We start from the raw sequence: 17,189 nt of genomic DNA, 5'->3' as shown, positions 1-17,189 counted from the left end.
CCATAACGATGGGAATTTAATAATTTACAAGCTTATAATTTTAAGGTTGAAATAAATGTTCAAATCACAGCATCTTTGGCCATGCTTTCTTACTGAAGACCAGTTGCTGGCAATCCTGGACTCCTCTGTCAAATGGCAAGGCACATGGCAGCATCAGCTGGCCTCTCTGTTCTCTTCCAAGTTTTGTTGCTTTCACCTTCTTGCTTCTGTGGCATTCTCTCTCTCTCTCTCTGCACTCAACCCATTTATGAAGGACTCCAGTAAGAGGATTAAGACCTATCCTGGGCCATGCTTTTACTGGAGTAACCTAATCAAAAGGCCCTACTTAAAATAGGTTTATACCCACAGTAATGGAGTAGGTTTAAGAACATACTTTTCTGGGGTCCATACAGCTTTAAACCACCACAAGCACTTGAAAGAAATGTGCATTCTTCTGTTGCTGGATGGAGTGTTCTTTAAATGTCAATTAGGTCAACTTTGTTGACAGTGTTCCAACCTTCTATATCCTTACTTACTTTCTACTTGTTCTATTAATTATTGAGAGGACCTTTTGAAATTTCTGACTATAATTGTGGATTTGTCTGTTTCTTCTTTTTGCTTCACATGTTTTGAAACTTTGCTATCAGGTGCATAAATATTTAGGTTTGTTATTGCCTCTATATTTTTTCTTTGTATGCATATAACATAAAATTTCCCATTTTAACCATTTTAAAGAGTACAGTTCCATGGTATTAATTACATTCACAATATTGTGATACCCTACCACTATCTATTACCAAAACTTTTTCATGACTGCAAACAACTCTGTACCCAATAAGCAGTAAGTCCTCATTGTCCTATCCCCCAGGCCCCTGGTAAACTCTAATCTACTTTCTGTCTCTATGAATTTTCCTATTCTAGGTATTTCATTTAAGTGGAATCATAATTTTTGTCCTGTTGTGACTGGCTTATTTCACTTAGCATGTTTTTAAGGTTCATCCTTACTGTAGCATGTATTAGAACTCCATTCCTTAAAAAAAGAAATTGTATTAACATATATAAAATTTACTATTTCAACATATAATTCAGTGACATTAATTGCATTCATAGTGTTCTGTTACTACCACCACTATCATCCATTACCAAAACTTTTCTATCACCCCAAACAGAAACTCTTTATCCATTAAGCATTAACTCCCCATTCTTCCTCACCATACCCCTAGTAACCTGTAATCTACTACTTTTTTTTTTAAGATTTTTAATTTATTTCTCTCCCCTCCCCTCACCCCCCGGTCATCTGCTCTCTGGGTCCATCGCTGTGTGTTCTTCTGTGATCACTTCTATCCTTATCAGTGTCATCAGGAATCTGTGTTTCTTTTTGTTGTGTCATCTTGTTGTGTCAGCTCTCCGTGTGTGCGGTGCCATTCTTGGGCAGGCTGCAATTTCTTTTGTCCTGGGTGGCTCTCCTTATGGGGTGCACTCCTTGCGCATGGGGCTCCCCAAGCGGGGGACACCCCCTGTGTGGCATGGCACTCCTTGTGTGCATCAGCACTGTGCATGGGCCAGCTCCACATGGGTCAAGGAAGCCCGGGGTTTGAACCATGGACCTCCCATGTGGTAGGTGGATGCCCTATCCATTGGGCCAAGTCCGCTTCCCTGTAATCTACTTCTTGAAGGTAGTTCCTTATGTTATCCTTATTTTAAGATTTTTATAGTTTTACCTCTTATGTTTAGGTCCTTGATCCAGTCTATGTTGATTTTTGTATACGAAGCGAGATATAGAAGTCTACTCTCATTCTTCTGTATGTGAAAATGTAGTTTTCCCAGCACCATTTGTTGAAGAGACCATTCTTTCCCCATTGAGTGGGCTGGGCATCATTGTCAATAATCAGCTGCCATAGATGTGTGGGTTATATAGCCTATTGATGAATTGACCCTTTTATCATTAAGAAATGATCTTTTTTCCTGGTGATATTTTTTTGTCCTGAAATCTATTCTAATATTAATATACCCATTGCAGCTCTTTTTTAAATAGTGCAATCATGCTGTATATTTTTCTGTCCTTTTACTTTTAACCTATTTGTGTCTTGGAATTTAAAGTGCATTCTGACAATCTCAGCTTTTTGATTATGGTATTTCGACCATCTACACTTAATGTGATTATTGATGAGGTTAAGTTTAAATTTCTCATCTTGCTGTTTATTTTCTATTTATGGCATCTTTCTATTTTACCCCTTTCTCCTTTTTTCTGCCTTCTTTTGGATTAATTGAGAATGTTTTATGATCCATTCTATCTCCTTTGCTGTTTTACTGGCTCTAATTTTTCAATTCTGTTATTTTAATGGTTGTTTTAGGGTTTATAGTATTCATCTTTAACTTACCACAGTTTACCTTCAAATGATACTAAACTACTTCACATACAATGTAATAACCTTAAATAGCATACTGTGTTATTCTTATCATACATTTTACTTATACATGTGTTGAAAACCCCACACTAGATTGATATATTTGTTTAATCAGTCAATGATCTTTTAAATATATTTAAATAAGAAGAATAAATCTTATATTTTACCCATGTACTTGGCCTTTCTAGTGCTTTTCATTCTGTGTGTGGATCCATATTTCCACCTGGTATCATTTTTTTTTTCTTCCCAGTAGACTTCCTTGAACAATTTTTGTCATGCAGGCATGCTGATGAAGAATTCTTCTTTCAGCTTTTCTATGCCTTAAAAAATCTTTCTTTCATCTTTGTGAATGATGTTTTTACTTGGTTTAGCAGTTTGATATTATTGATGAATTCCAAAAAGAAATATTGGATTATGTTTGTAAACTGATCTTTTCCTTTGGGCATATTAGATTATATTGGATTCATAGGTTTACTTGATTAATTATGTAAACCTCTTGCATCAGTAGGGCACAAGTGGGTGGGTGGGGTCTCATAGATAAAAGGCATGGCAAAGGACAGGTAAGGGTTCTTAATGTTGGAGTTTTGATGTTGGAGTTTGATGCTGAAGCCTTACGCTGGAGCCGCAGGAAGTAAGCTCACAGAGGAAACAGAAGCCAGCCCCAGGAAGAGAGGAACTCAGGAAGCCGGACCCCTTGCAGACGCTGGCAGCCATCTTGCTCCAACACTTGAAAATAAACTTTGGTGAGGGAAGTAACTTGTGCTACGGCCTGGTATCTGTCAGTTCCTACCCCAGATAAATATCCTTTATAAAAACCAACCAATTTCTGGTATTTTGCATCAGCACCCCTTTGGCTGACTCATACACTGGGTATAGAATTCCAGGTTGACAGTTACTTTCTTTTGGTACTTTAAAGATGTTGCACTACTCTCTTTTTGCCTGCATTATTTTTTTTTTTAAGAGAAATCTGCTGTCATTCTTAGCTTTGTTCCTCTCTATGTAACATGTCTTTGTTCTCTGACTACTTTTAAGATTTTTTTTTCATCTTGATTTAATTTGACGGTCATGTGCCTTCCTGTAGTTTTATTCATGTTTCTTGTGCTGACAGTTTATTAAGCTTTTTGGATATGCAGAGTTACAGTTTTCGTGAAGTCTGGACTTTTTTTGATCATTATTTCTTCAAATACATTTTGCATTCCCCCTCTCTTAGGGATGTCAGTTACACATATGTTAAGTTCTTGAAGTAGTCCCAGAATTTGTGAATTCCTGTTTCATTTTTTAAAAATTATTTTTTCTCTTAGTATTTTATTCTGATTTGTTTCTATTATTATGTTTTCAAGTTCACTGATCTATTCTTCTGCAATGTCTAATCTGCTGTTAATCCCACCTGCTATATTTTTCATCTCTAGAAGTTTGAGTATTTTTATGTCTTCTATCTTTCTACATATCTTCTTAAACATATGAAATACAATTATAATAATCATTTTAAAGTCTTTAACTCACTGTTAATTTTAACATCTGTATCATTTCTAGGTCAGTTTTGATTACTTTTCATCTCATTTTGGGTTCTATTTTTCTCTTTCTTTCTATGCCTGGTAATTTTTTATTCGATATCAAGCATTGCGAATTTTACCTTTTTGGGTTCTGGATATTTTTTTATTCATAAAAATATTCTTGACCTTTTTTGGGGGGACACAGTTAAGTTACTTGGATACAGTTTGGTTCTTTTAAGTTTCTCCATTAAGATTTGTTAGGTAGGACTGGAGCAGTGCTCAATCTAGGACTAATTATTTACCACTACTAAGGCAAGAAACTTCTGATGTATTCTAGTATGAGTAGTGAAAATAGGTACTATTCCTAGCCCTGGGCACTATTACCACTAATCATTCTAGGTAGTTCTTTTCCCTGCCTTGGGTAGCTTCCTCACACAAATAGCTCCTCAGCTGACTTCTGAAGTTTTCTCTTTGCATACCTCTCTCTTCTCTGATACTCTGTCCTCATCTTTCTGGACTCCCAGCAACAGTTCCTCAGTTTAGGGAATCTCCCAGATTTCACCTAGATTCCTCTCACTGTGTGTGACCTGGAAACTTTCTCCAAGTCTCTATGGGACTTTCTTTGTTGGAGGGCTCTCTTTGTTTCTTGTATCTCAGGGATCACAGTTCTTTGTTGGTTGATGTCTGATGTCTTAAAAATCATCATTTCTTGTATTTGCTGTTTTTTTGTTATTCAGGTGGGAAGACAAATCCAAGTCTTGTTATTCCATCTTGACTGGAAATGGTAATATTTGTAGCTGCTTTATTTTTACATCTGGGGAGAGAAGGAGTGAAAATTTAATGGAGCAAATATCCTATGCCAATTTGGAAGTGAATGTGCAGTAAAAGGGGTCAGGATGATGGACATCCTCAAGTACCACTTCGAGCTTGAATATGATGAACAATAGGGAACCCAGTATATTTTCTCGAACATGGAGGGGAGAATATGAAGTTCTTCTGGAGGGAGTTTATGCATGCAGCTGAAGTCGTACTGTATGGAGCAGAAGCAGGGTACCCAATGAGAATGCTACAGAGGAGAGCTTTCTTTTTGAGGCTCAAGCACATGCTGAACCAGGCCTGTACCTAGGAGGAACAATCTCTTGACTGATCCACGGCATCTCTGCTGGAAGAAAAAGTGGGCTATTTCCATGGAAAAGCCAAACATGAAGGCCTAACAGAGAAGTGATATGTGGGGAATCTCTTCTTGCCTTGGACTAAAGAGGGAAAGCATTGCAGAGGGGACCAAAGGCAATAGCAGCACCTGTCCCAATTGTAGGAGTGTGGGGGTTGACCCACTGGATACTGACTTCAAGGAAACCTTGCTCTCAGAGATCTGCCATCCTTAAATCAGAAGTTAAGATATACAGAGCCGCAGGATATTACACCAAAGCCCTAATCTGAAAAAGATCAATTTCATTTCCTTTCTGAGCAATTGACTTGAGGGTCAGAATAATTGGATTTGAGTTCTGACACATGATACTGAAGATGTAGTGTTGGTAAATCACTTAATTTATCTGTACTTTGGCTTCCTTTCTGTAACATGAATCATTATTGATAAGGGTAGGGTAAGGAAGGAACGTAAAAGATTTATCTGTCAACTCTAAAGTGTTTTTCAAATGTAAGGTTTTGGTTGTTACCGTGATTTTCTTGCCTTTCATCTGTTTCAAGATCTGGATCTGTTTCAAGATCCAGAAACAAGTCTGTGCCCTTCCCAATGCCTGCAGTTCCATGTCTCCATTTTTCTTTAATGCTCATATACTTTTGCTCCTTTGCTTTCACTATCCATTGGTTCCAGCCATGAAAGCTTAGAAAAATAATCATTAGGAGGGCTTTTTCCCAGTCCTCTGCTAGTCCTGGACCTATGGTAGTTCTGTTGTCCAGTCCATACTATTCCTTTTTTAATAATAAGGGCCACTTCCAGGCCTCATTCTTCCTCGTCCCCAGGGCATAGGTCTCCATATTACCAGGTGATAACAGAGGTGTTTTTATTCACTGACTCTCCCACTCCTTCCTTTCAAAAGGCCTGCTCCATACCCTCTGCTGCAGCCAACAGAGTCTGAAACTATGCCCACGGTGCTGGGATGCCTGTGGTTTAGAGACAAGTTGTCCTAAAAGGTTATGTTTCTTCCGTAAGGAGAGAAACAAGGCTACAGCAGGATAGATTGAAGTTAGAGCTGGGTACTGAATTATCTAGGGCATTTTACCTGGTTGACACTGACATTGGAACAGGGACCAGGGAAGTGATAATAGCAGGAACTGCCACCATCTGTGCAGCCCAGAGCTCTGCTTAAGGGGCTCTGGCTACCATCTTAGCACTCATAACCCATTAGTGGTAGTAGAAAATGATATTAGGGGTCAAGTCCAAGGAAGGCTCTAGGGGGCAGGAAAGCAAAGAATGCCCAGAAATAGCATTCAGAGTGAGGTGAGACACTGGCCCTGGGGCAGAAACTGTTGTTGATTTGTTCAGAAGGTGAGCAGAAGCCTATTGTATCCTTGTCCCTAATTGGGGCAGTGACCTAGATATACTTTGGTAATAATTAAGTTGTATTCTCTAAGTACTTTCCTATTTCAAGGATGTGCCAGGAGATAGGATAAACCAAATGGGTTTGAACATCAAGCATGAATTTTAGCATGTAAGGACCTATACCAGGTAGCTGATGAGTGCCAAGTGTTGAGTATTAAGATTGGTGGGGTTGATATCTTCTTTAAGTTACTATTTCATTCGCCAAGTATTTATGGAACACTTCCTTTGTGCCAGGCACTAAGAGTATAAGGTAAAACACATTATCTGTCCCTAAGTGGGTGAGAAAGTGGGTGAGAATGGCAAGTACCATGGAGGTCAGTACAGAAGATAACCCTGAGAGCCCAGAGGAAGGAAGCTGAGTTGGCCTTGGGAGATAAGTGGATGTTAGGGTGGACTTCCCAGAAGAAAGGATCCCTGGGATGGATCTTAAAAGATGATTAGGAGTTGGTCAAGTAGGAGACTGGGAGGAAGAGCATCTCATGCACAAGGAAGAAGGTACACAAAGCCACCGAGGCAAGATTAAGTGAGTTCCTGGAAATACAAGCCATTTCTTGTTTCATAGGCAGACTGTAAAGGAGTGATGAAAGCTGAAGGTAAAAGGTAAAACAGGCGTCAGATGAAGAAGACCTTGATGCCATGCTAAGGTGTTCTACCCTAAAGAAGTGGGAAGTAACTGAATAGGTTTAATTGGAGATGATATATGATTGTATCTGAATTTCAGAAGGCTCTTTCTGGCAGTAATGGGGAGGAGCATTAAGCAGTGAGTGGAAGAGGGAGCTTAGATTTTAATGCTGACCCCTTTGCCCTCCCACCTGTCTTCATTGTCTCTTTCACCTATAAAATCTATCATCTGGCTCTTCCTTGCCTTATCCAACCTATTTTCTGCTACTCTCCAATTCTAACCAGGTTGACTCAACTTATCCAAAGGAGCCATGCTCCTTCCCATCCCCATGTCTTATTCATTCAACAGACTTTTATTAAGTGCCTGTTTTGTACCAGCCACAGTGCCTGACATGAGGACACCAAGGATGGAACTTGCCTCTAAGGATCTAACAGACCAGTAAAGAGAACACATGGGAACACACTGTTATAATAGAGTGTGATCATGGCTGTGGTATCAAATAAACAAAGAGTTCTGTGGGCACAAAGAGGAGAGAATCCTTTCAATTCAATAAGAAGTCTTCCTTCTTGGCTAAATCCTACCCATCCTCCAGGCCTTTGCTTACACTCTGTAGAAAGGTAGGGTAGTATATTACCAGACAATGAGGCTTTAATCCTTTCCCTATCACTGAACCATATAACCTTGGCTAGACTTTCATCTGTAAAATGGTGCTGATGATGATAGTATCTACTTCATAATAAATGAGCTAATATGCATATAAAGCCTTTAGAATGGTCCTTGGCATGTGAACCATATTTAATATTTATTGGCTTTTATTATTCCTAGTTTTTACTCATTTTCTCAGCATCTATATTGTATCATGAAACTTTAATACTTAATTATATGGTGTTGTGTTGCTTGCCCCGTTTTATATGTCACTGATTTTATTCTTTGAGGCAGAATACATTTTATATGTATCTGTACTCTACAGATACCTGCAGTGTTAGGAGTATGATTAGGGTCATCAACCATCCCAATTTGCCCAGGACTGAGAGGGTTTCTGCAGGACTTGGAGTGCTAAAATTTGGAAAGTTCCAGGCAAGCTAAGACAAATTGGTCACCTTACATGCAATAGGCACTGGCATTTTCCTTTTTATTCACCTCCTATTGGTCCCAAACTTAGCCTGAAAGCAAGCTCAGTCTGGCCATGCCCAAATTCTTTTTTTTTTTTTTTTTAATTTTATCTCTATTTTTTTTTAAATGTTACATTAAAAAAATATAAGAGGTCTCCACATACCCCCCACCCCCTTCACCCAACTCCTCCCAAATCAACAACCTCTTTCATCATCATGGGACATTCATTGCATTTGGTGAATACATTTTGGAGCACTGCAGCACCACATGCTTGCTCATTGGCTAGAAAATAAAGTCACAACCTGTGGAGTGCATTGGGGTTTTCTGAGATCTCCTAGGTTTTAACGTAGATTTGAGAGATTCTTGGAAAACTCTTTCCTGTCAACTATGGGTATATTTAATAGAAATTGTAGACAACCCCATGAGAGCCCCAGAGGGTTCCTACTGCCTGCCCCCCATTTCTCCCAGCATTTCCATCACTACTCTGAATGACCGCCTTCATCTGTGTTCCAGAATCAACTCTTTATCTTAGTGGCAAAACTCCTTTCCACACACAAGGTTGATCTATTTTTCCATGAATTTCCCAGGTGGGGCTATGGTTTTTCTACCTTTCCAGCAGCCCAACCCCATGCCCCCAGCTCCCCACCACCAGAATAGTGCTTGCCTTAGGCAATTTCTTTTCAGACAGCATTACTTAAAGAGCAAATGGGACATCTGCTGGTGTTCCTAAAAGCCATGACGAGTGTTTGCTGAATGCCTGCCCCCATCTTCTCCAGGTTCTAAGGCAGTACAGTCAAGAGACTGGGCGACCAGCCTCTGAAAAGTTCAGCCCCCAGTCTTCAGGTGAATCGAGTCTCCTTTGAGACTTGGGAGCCACTTTTCCATGAACCAAGTAAAGCACCGTAAAGTCATTGCTCATAAATCCATTTCAATCCTCCATTCTCTCTGTGCCTGAAACTGTCTGCTTCTGTTACCAGACTCAATGTTGTCAACAGTTTCCACTTATTTACTGCTCTATGGTGCATTGTGTACACTTGAAAGATACTGAGATATAATGTACATCTGAGTCACCAGCTCTAAGGATATATCAGGAGATGTTTTAAGGGAAGCCATTTGAGGAAAAGTTATATACATGGCATATAATGTAATAGCTATTATAGAGACAATGATTCCCATCCTGATGAATAATAATTACAAGTTGATTGTCTTTTTAAATGCTATGGAGAAGACCATGGTGTGCACAGACAGGAGCTTGGAGAAGTGTGTGTGCGCAGTAGCTTATGATAAAATCAGCAAATTTCTCCCCATCCTTTTTGCAAACATTAAGCCTTCACTGGGTGCACAGAAAAGAGCCTGCATCTCCTCACTCTGGCTGTTGCTGCTTCCTTCTGTCAGCTCCCTGGAGTTGCTGACCCTTACTTCTCCAGAGAGATAGCTCTGTTCCAAAAGATAAACACCAGTAGTTATAGGGAACTGGGGATGGGAAGGGGGTGGGAGAGCAAGTCTCCCAGTTATTGTTTTTTTGGTGTTCTCCCGTAGAAACACAGACAGTTTTTGTGGATGAGGCATTTCTGATTCCGGCAGCTACAGCCTGAGACGTGATGGCAATGATGAATCTTCTGGGGTGGGGGTGGGGGTGGGGGTGGGAGCAAGGTGCTCGCATTTCTCCTTACTTCTTCCCAGGGATGTTCCACCTCGAAGGAATCAAGGGGATGAGGCACCTAGCTAGTGCCCACTTGTGCAGAGCAGCTGGGCAGGCTGCTAGCTTGTGGAGAGGCAGCGTGTGAGCTCCCCGCAAAGCTCCTCTGTGCCAGCTCCCGGAGCTGTTGGCTCAGCGCTTGCTCCCCTCCACTCAAGCTCAGGGGAGCCCCAGGGTGGGCTGGGGGACGGCTCAGCGCCTGCTCCCCTCCACTCAAGCTCAGGGGAGCCCCAGGGTGGGCTGGGGGAGGGCACAAAGATCATTTGGTAGCTGCAAATTGACTTTCCCTCACTGTTGTTGCTGGCAGAATACTTACACCAACGCGGATAAGCTCCTAGAAGCAGCGGAGCAGTTGGCTCAGACCGGGGAATGTGACCCCGAGGAGATCTACAAGGCAGCTCGGCACCTGGAGGTGCGCATCCAAGACTTTGTGCGCAGGGTGGAGCAGCGGAAGCTTCTCCTAGACATGTCTGTCTCCTTCCACACACACACCAAAGAGGTAAGAGGAGCTGATGGCAAAAGGGGATCTGGCTGGGTGGGTTTGTTTTGTCAAGTGTCAGATTGGTTTCTTAGTAAAATGGTCCCCAGGTATGACCAAGGGTCCTGGGAGATCTAGGATACTAGCCTTCCAACATTGATGATGTTAACAATTTGTTTCTGATAACTTGGACTTCAGTCTCAACCAAAATAGGGCAAAATTTCTTCCTGTCAACTCTAGTGCAGAAAGGGTCATGGAAGCAAACAGTTTGGGGACTTTTTTTATTAGAGAAGTTACAGGTTTACAGAAAAGTTATGCAGAAAGTACATAGTTCCTGTATATCACCCCCCCACGCTCAGTTTTCCTGATCAAGATTTTGCATTGATGTGTTACTCTTGTTACAATTGATTAATCAATGTTATTATAATTATACTGCTACTGTAGTCCATTGTTTACATTAGGAGTCACTCTGTGTTGTACAGTTGTGTGGTTTCTTAATTTTTAAAAAATTTTAACCTGTGGTAACATATATGTTTTTCCTAAAATTTCCCATTTTGACCAATATACGATATTGAAAAATATACAATTCAGTGGTATTAATAACATTCACAGTGTTGTGCTACCATCATCACCGTCCATTACCAAAACTTTCCATCAGGTTCTGAGGGTCTTTTTCTCTGTTAGAGCATTCAGTCTGCAGCTGGAGAAATTGGGGAGCCCCTGTTATAGAAATAGTCACTGCAAGAGCAAACAGAAGCTAAACAGACACTCCTCTCCACTATACACCCAATTTATTTTGGTTGCTGTCTTCTGTCAGAAATCAGACAAATTTCTGATCAGAAATCCCATGATCACCTTTGCCATCAGCAAGGAACATACCGAGTTTGCACATGTGTTCTACATTTCTATTTTATTTTATTTTTTTAAGTAGGGAATTTAATTTTCTTAATGAGGTTACCTTGGGGTGATGTTAAAGTGAGTTACTTCTTACCCTGCAAGAGTGTGGATTGACTGACAGTGAAGGAATGGGAATCGAGGTGCCCTCCACACAGCAGGAAGCCAGCTGGGGTTAAATCCAGGTCTGAATCATCCACAGTGTGAAGAAAGGAGAGGGGAGGATGGGTTATGTTAGGTTGTTGGCAGGGCCAAGGGGTCCCATAGAGAAGAGGAAGGTTGCAAACCTGTCATTGCTTTTCATTTCTGATTAACATGGGGCACTGTGAAACTAAGTAAGTGGCCAGCAAGGAGGCACATTTAGCATCTTCCTTAATAACACCCTTGGCAGATGAACTCATTAGGTGTGTGCATGCTTGTGTTTCCCCCAGGAATTAATTTTAATGCAGTATTAATTAAAGCTTGATTGCTATTCAAGAAAAAAAAAATTAACCCTACTTAATTAAGTTGATTTTTGATATTTGAAATGCATTAAGAAGCCTGGTTGTTAACACTGCACAAGCTTTCATGACACTTCGGAGGAATGAATGCAAATCATTGTGGCTCCTATCAGAGAAAAACGTGAAAAGAAAATGTTTTCTAAACTGAGCTTCCTCAGGCAATTGAAGAGCTGACCCACTAAGGCAAGCTCCCTGAAGCTCTGGCTCTGCTTCCGCTTAGTGGGACCCACAGCAGGTCTCTGATGAGTGTCTGTGAGGCAAGGGGATTAGCTTTAACCTGGATCTTCCTGCCTGATTGCTTGCTTGTGGCTCACCTGATTCCTAACGATGGTTCCAGAAACCAAGGCATGTGTCTTCCTTTTAATGACAAACCATAGGTGATGGCCCAGAGCATGAAAGAACAGGAGCAGTTCTCCTTGGGAGGGGTGCAAGGTGCTGCCTGCACCAGGGTGATGGGTGAGGTCAGTTTCCATAGTAGTTGGTTCTGGCCTCAGCTTACTGGAGTTGTCTTATCTGAGTTGTGAGGGGTGGATGGGGAAGAGAGGGGGCATGGCTTTGTTTTTCCCTTAGAGTTTACCTGCCTCTGCAGTCCCAAAACGGAGACCATAGATTGCAGGAATCCTTTCTTTCTGTGTCGCCCACATTCAGCCCATGTTCTGCTGGGCTGCTCTTAAAGAACCATGTGAGATCGTGTAAATCACTGTGCTCTTGGCCCTGGGTTCCTTCATTTGTAAAATTATGCAGCTGGACTCGGTGACTCGAAGGCTCCTTAGCTACTTTAACATGAATCTACAATTTGATTGTTTTTCTTCTCTTCTTCCTCTCCTTCCTCTGATGATGATAATAATTAATAATAATGATAATTAAACTTGAAATAGGACATGAAATTTGCCTAGCCTAATATTTTGGTCCTTGTAAGTGCTCAATGTATATTAGGTGGTATTATTATTTTTTAAATTGGGTTACCTACTACATGCCAGGCTCTTATACATAACATCCTATGATTTAGAGTATACTAAACATATTTTCAAATGGGGAAACTAAGGCTCAGAGGACAACTTGTCTAAGGTTACAGAGCTTCTCAGTAGTAAAACTGAGATTGTCCCTGTCTTCCTAAATTCTACACTTGAACTCCTTAACTGCTTCCATACTGTGTCCACTTCTTCTCCTTTTGCATCTCTTCCTCTCCTCTGTTCTTCCTTCTCCTTACTCTTCTTTTTCCTCTTTACATTTTCAAACCCCTAATGGAGAGAGTAGATCTTGGCTGAGAAATGTACATAGTAAGCATTGCCAGGTTTGGGAGAGTGGGAGATAGAAACAGCTGAAGTTATTAACTGTTGTTTTCCCACATACTTCCCAAACCTTGCCACGCTTTGTCCTATTTGAACCTGTTTCTCCACTGCCACTCAACTATAAAATTACATTCATAGTACTAGAGGGAGCAGTGCAATACTGGGGCAGGCAAGGAAAGAGCAAAAGGAACCAACGTTTATTTAGCACCTACTATGTACTATATATATGTTGGGAGTTATTGATAGAGTTATAGGTTTAATATATATTTATATATATTTTAGTAGCCATAGGTGTTATCATTTTTATTCCTACTTTACTGATGAAAACACCAAAGTTCAGAGAAATTAATAACTTGCCCAGAGTCTTATAGTTAGAGATATCCAAAGTCCAATCTTTTTACCCTTGGCCACATGGAGTTTCATATAAAGGCCAGTAAACAGACTTGGAGAACTTTTTTCCATGGGTAAATTTATTAGAACAGAAGGCAGTCAGGAAGTGGCGTAGTCTCTTGCCTTGAGATTCCAAAATATAAGTGGGAAATGAGAGAACAGTCATGCCTGTATATAAAGTGCTGTATGGCTCTTGCTGTTTAAGAGATCTGCAAATCTCAGATCACACAGATTCTGACTTCTTTTCAGTTTGGAAAGAAAAGCATTATATTGAGTGACTACTATGGAGAAGTTGTTCACAGAGGCCATACAACAGAACTTTGTATTTGTATATTCCCTCCTGGTCACCCTTCCTCCCCCAAACAGCCTCTCTGAAGCCTCCTTTAACTGGCTGTCCAAGGAAAGGAGAGAATAAGACACCTATGTATGTAAGCATGCATACACACTTGTATGCACACGTTTATACACATGCATGTGTGCACACACATTAATATAGCAAAGTCTTGGATGGCAGAGAGTCTGATTTCCAGATCTAATTCTTCATTGAGCAAGCTGTGTGCCTGTGGGAAAACTACTTAATCTCTCTGTTACTTGATAATAATTATGATGATAGTGATTACAAAATTAAGTAGTAAAATACTAACATCTATTGTTTCCTAGTAGGAAACTGTCTCAAATTTATCCTTAGTGCATCTCTAAAGTAGGCTTAATAAAGAACTTGAAGACTCAATTCAGGCATCATTTTTCCTTGAAATTCTTCCCTGGGGTTCCCAGCTTCCCACCCCAGACAAGACGAGAGCACAGTGTGCATATCTCTGTCCATGGTGCCCAGATCACTCCAAGCCATGATTATTTCTTCCTCACTAAATTGGGAACACTTATATATAAGAATACCCGTATGGATAGATCTGAGATATTACTATATGTACCTGCCACAGTCTGATATGCAGATGTGCTGAATGAATATTGAATGAATGAGTTTCCTTAACAATGAAGAAATAAAGAGAAAAGCCCATTCAACCACATCTTTCATCTACTCCAGTGTTTCACACTGCATTATAAAAAAAAGGGAGCGGCGGAATCTAAGCCTTCCCCTAGGACCTGTGCAGCATGCAGAAAGGGATTATTAGGTGAGCAGAAATGAGCATCCTTGAATGGTCTAATGAAGGGAACTCCTGTGGTTTGATCTTTCTGAATTCTCTTTAAAACCTCTCAAGACTCGCCACCTCTCAAACCTCTCTAAATGTTGCATATAATTTGATCATAGGTTGATTAACTCTTGACTCCCTCCTCCTGACTCTGCATGCAAACTTTGGCTTTTTACTTAAGCCAGGGTAGTAAGCAAGTCTACTGGTCTACAGGTCTGCTAGGGGATTTAGAGTTGCCTTGGTCAGTGAAGGAAAGGATGATCTGCTCAGCCTTGCTAAAGTGGCCTTGGATGGTGTCAGGGCTGTTGGTAAATAGAACCTTCCTGCCTCCTTATAGCTAACTCCTTCCTTCCTTCTGCCCTTCCGCCTTTTCTTTCTTCTTTCCTACCTACCAACAGTTATTTGCTGAGTTTCTGCATTAGTGCCAATGAGTAATAGAATGCCATTGTAAGCTGTGATTTCCATGGAATGAAAGTCCCTTTATAGGAGATTTCTGAGAGGGAACTGAATCTCTAATCTCTATCTTCATAGATGTTTTAACCTAGAACTCCTATGACTCCCCAGGCTAAAGTTCATAATTTTGCTTTTGTGTATTTCCTACACCAAAAGAGATTTACCTAATTGGGGTCAGAGAGGGAACAAAAGAAAGATAACCTCCAGCCTTATATCTTCCGCAGATTACAGAGTCTGCTTAATCCTTTTGACCCTGTTTTGTGGGGAATTTGGAGGGACTTTAGGAGTCTGGAGGGTTAAAACTTTCTAACCTTTTCATTTAGTGTTATTCATAATTCTGAAAAATTGGAGACCATCTAAATGTTCCATATTGGGTCATTTATTAAATAAATCATAGTGCATCTATATAATGAAATATTATGCATGTATTATACATCACGTTGTAATCATGAATGGCATGAGGAAGGACTTATGATATAAGTAAAAAGTTATTTATCCACCATGACCACAATTTTGATCAAACACACATAAAATAAAGACCAGAAGGAAAACTTTAAAATTTATGAGTAATTACATTTCTTTTGTATATTTTTCTGTTTTACACATTTTCTTCAATGTACACATTTTTAATTAATAATCAGAAACAATGCTAATAAATGTTATTTTAGAAAACAAAACAACTTATTATCCTTACAAAGAAAGAAGAGCGCCTCAATAAATAGAGGTGACAAACATGTGCTTGGGACCTTATATGCATTCAGAACCTCAGCTGTTACACAAATTGTGCCGAACTTTCAAATGTCTTCTTTTTGCATGCGACCAAGAGGGCAGCCAGCTCTGTTTGCTGGTCTGGAGAGCTAGGGAGGGTATAGGGAAAGTATTGACTTGAGTCCCCATTTTCTTTTTCTGGAGAAAAGGCATTTGTAGCAAGTGTCATCTGCTCTGCAGAGATTGTCCAGACAGAGTTCTCTTTCCTTGCTGTGTTTCCATGGAAATGTTGAAGTCTCCAGGCTTTCAAAATATGCGTTTTTAGGTATTTTTGTAGTAAGAATGTGAGATAAAATTAGCTAAGGAAAGTGGCCAAAATATCAACATTAACTCTTAATTAGGCATCTTAATTAGATGTCCACTTCCATTTGTCTCTAACCCTCTGGAATCATTCTTCCGTGCTATTCCCTGCTCAAATAGGTGCTTGCACACACACACCACAAACACCCCCACATTGACGTGTTCTGCTGCTCACCCACCCTAGAACCAAAACTAAATCTGCCTTCAGAAGGGATGATGGCCTCAAGAACAAACCAGCTTCATCCTCTCTTTCAATTGCCCTAACTATTTATGTAAGAAATGAAAGCTGATGATCAATGCCTAGGAAGATGAGGGAGAGGAGGGGGTGCTTCACTCTGTGGAAATGATATTCCGCTCAACATCCCTAGGGTTCCATCAGTTGTATCAGTACAATGGTGTCAGAGCTATGCAAATGGAGCAACCAATTAGGAGGAGAAAGTGATGAAGTAAAATGACTTCTTTCCTTAACCACTCATGCATAAGTCTCATTATTTCTGTACACCTCCTAGTTTCTCCCCTCCTCGTTCTCTGCCATCCTGCCTTTTGCTATTGCCTTTATGCAGGCTTCCACATGATGGAGCAGGATAGGGTCTGTGGGCTTGCCCCTGACTACACTGGTTTCAGTCTTAGGGCTAGGCTATATTCAGCATTAAAAGCCTCCCTTACCTCTACCTGTGCCCATATTCCAGAAATTCTCAAATTAGACCCATTCTTTTGAATTAGGTATTTTTGGCCACAACCACATATGTTCCCTAACAGAACACAAAAAGCCATACAACTGTGTACATCAGTGTGGACTAAGTAATAATTGCCAAGCAGAGAGAAGGATGCTGAAAGAATGGATCACAGCACAGGTGCACCTGGAATTGTCTGAACATGGGATTTCTTGGGGAGGGGGGAAGGAGGGCATTGAAGGAGAAGGCGCAATGTTAAAATGTTAGACCCCAGAGAAGCAGAGGGCAAAGAGGATTACCCAAGGGGAGAAAAAAAAATGGAGGACCGAAAGGAAAAACCAAAACAAAATATGTGATTTCTATCATGATATCTTACTTACTCCACGAGTTTACCTCATTAGCTCTGGCAACCATT

The 17,189-nt window shown here is 40.5% G+C and overlaps 1 protein-coding gene across 1 annotated transcript in view; it reads left to right on the top strand.

The window, feature by feature from the left end:
* KALRN (kalirin RhoGEF kinase) overlaps nt 1–17,189 on the top strand; it is a 775,504-nt gene that overhangs the window by 402,029 nt on the left and 356,286 nt on the right. The window contains 1 exon segment of the mRNA XM_058295672.2: nt 10,185–10,376. Within this exon segment, the coding sequence (XP_058151655.1) occupies nt 10,185–10,376 (192 nt within the window).

The sequence above is a fragment of the Dasypus novemcinctus genome, chromosome 4, assembly GCF_030445035.2.
Source record: "Dasypus novemcinctus isolate mDasNov1 chromosome 4, mDasNov1.1.hap2, whole genome shotgun sequence".
NCBI lineage: Eukaryota > Metazoa > Chordata > Mammalia > Cingulata > Dasypodidae > Dasypus > Dasypus novemcinctus.
This window is presented reverse-complemented; position numbering and strand designations above follow the sequence as displayed.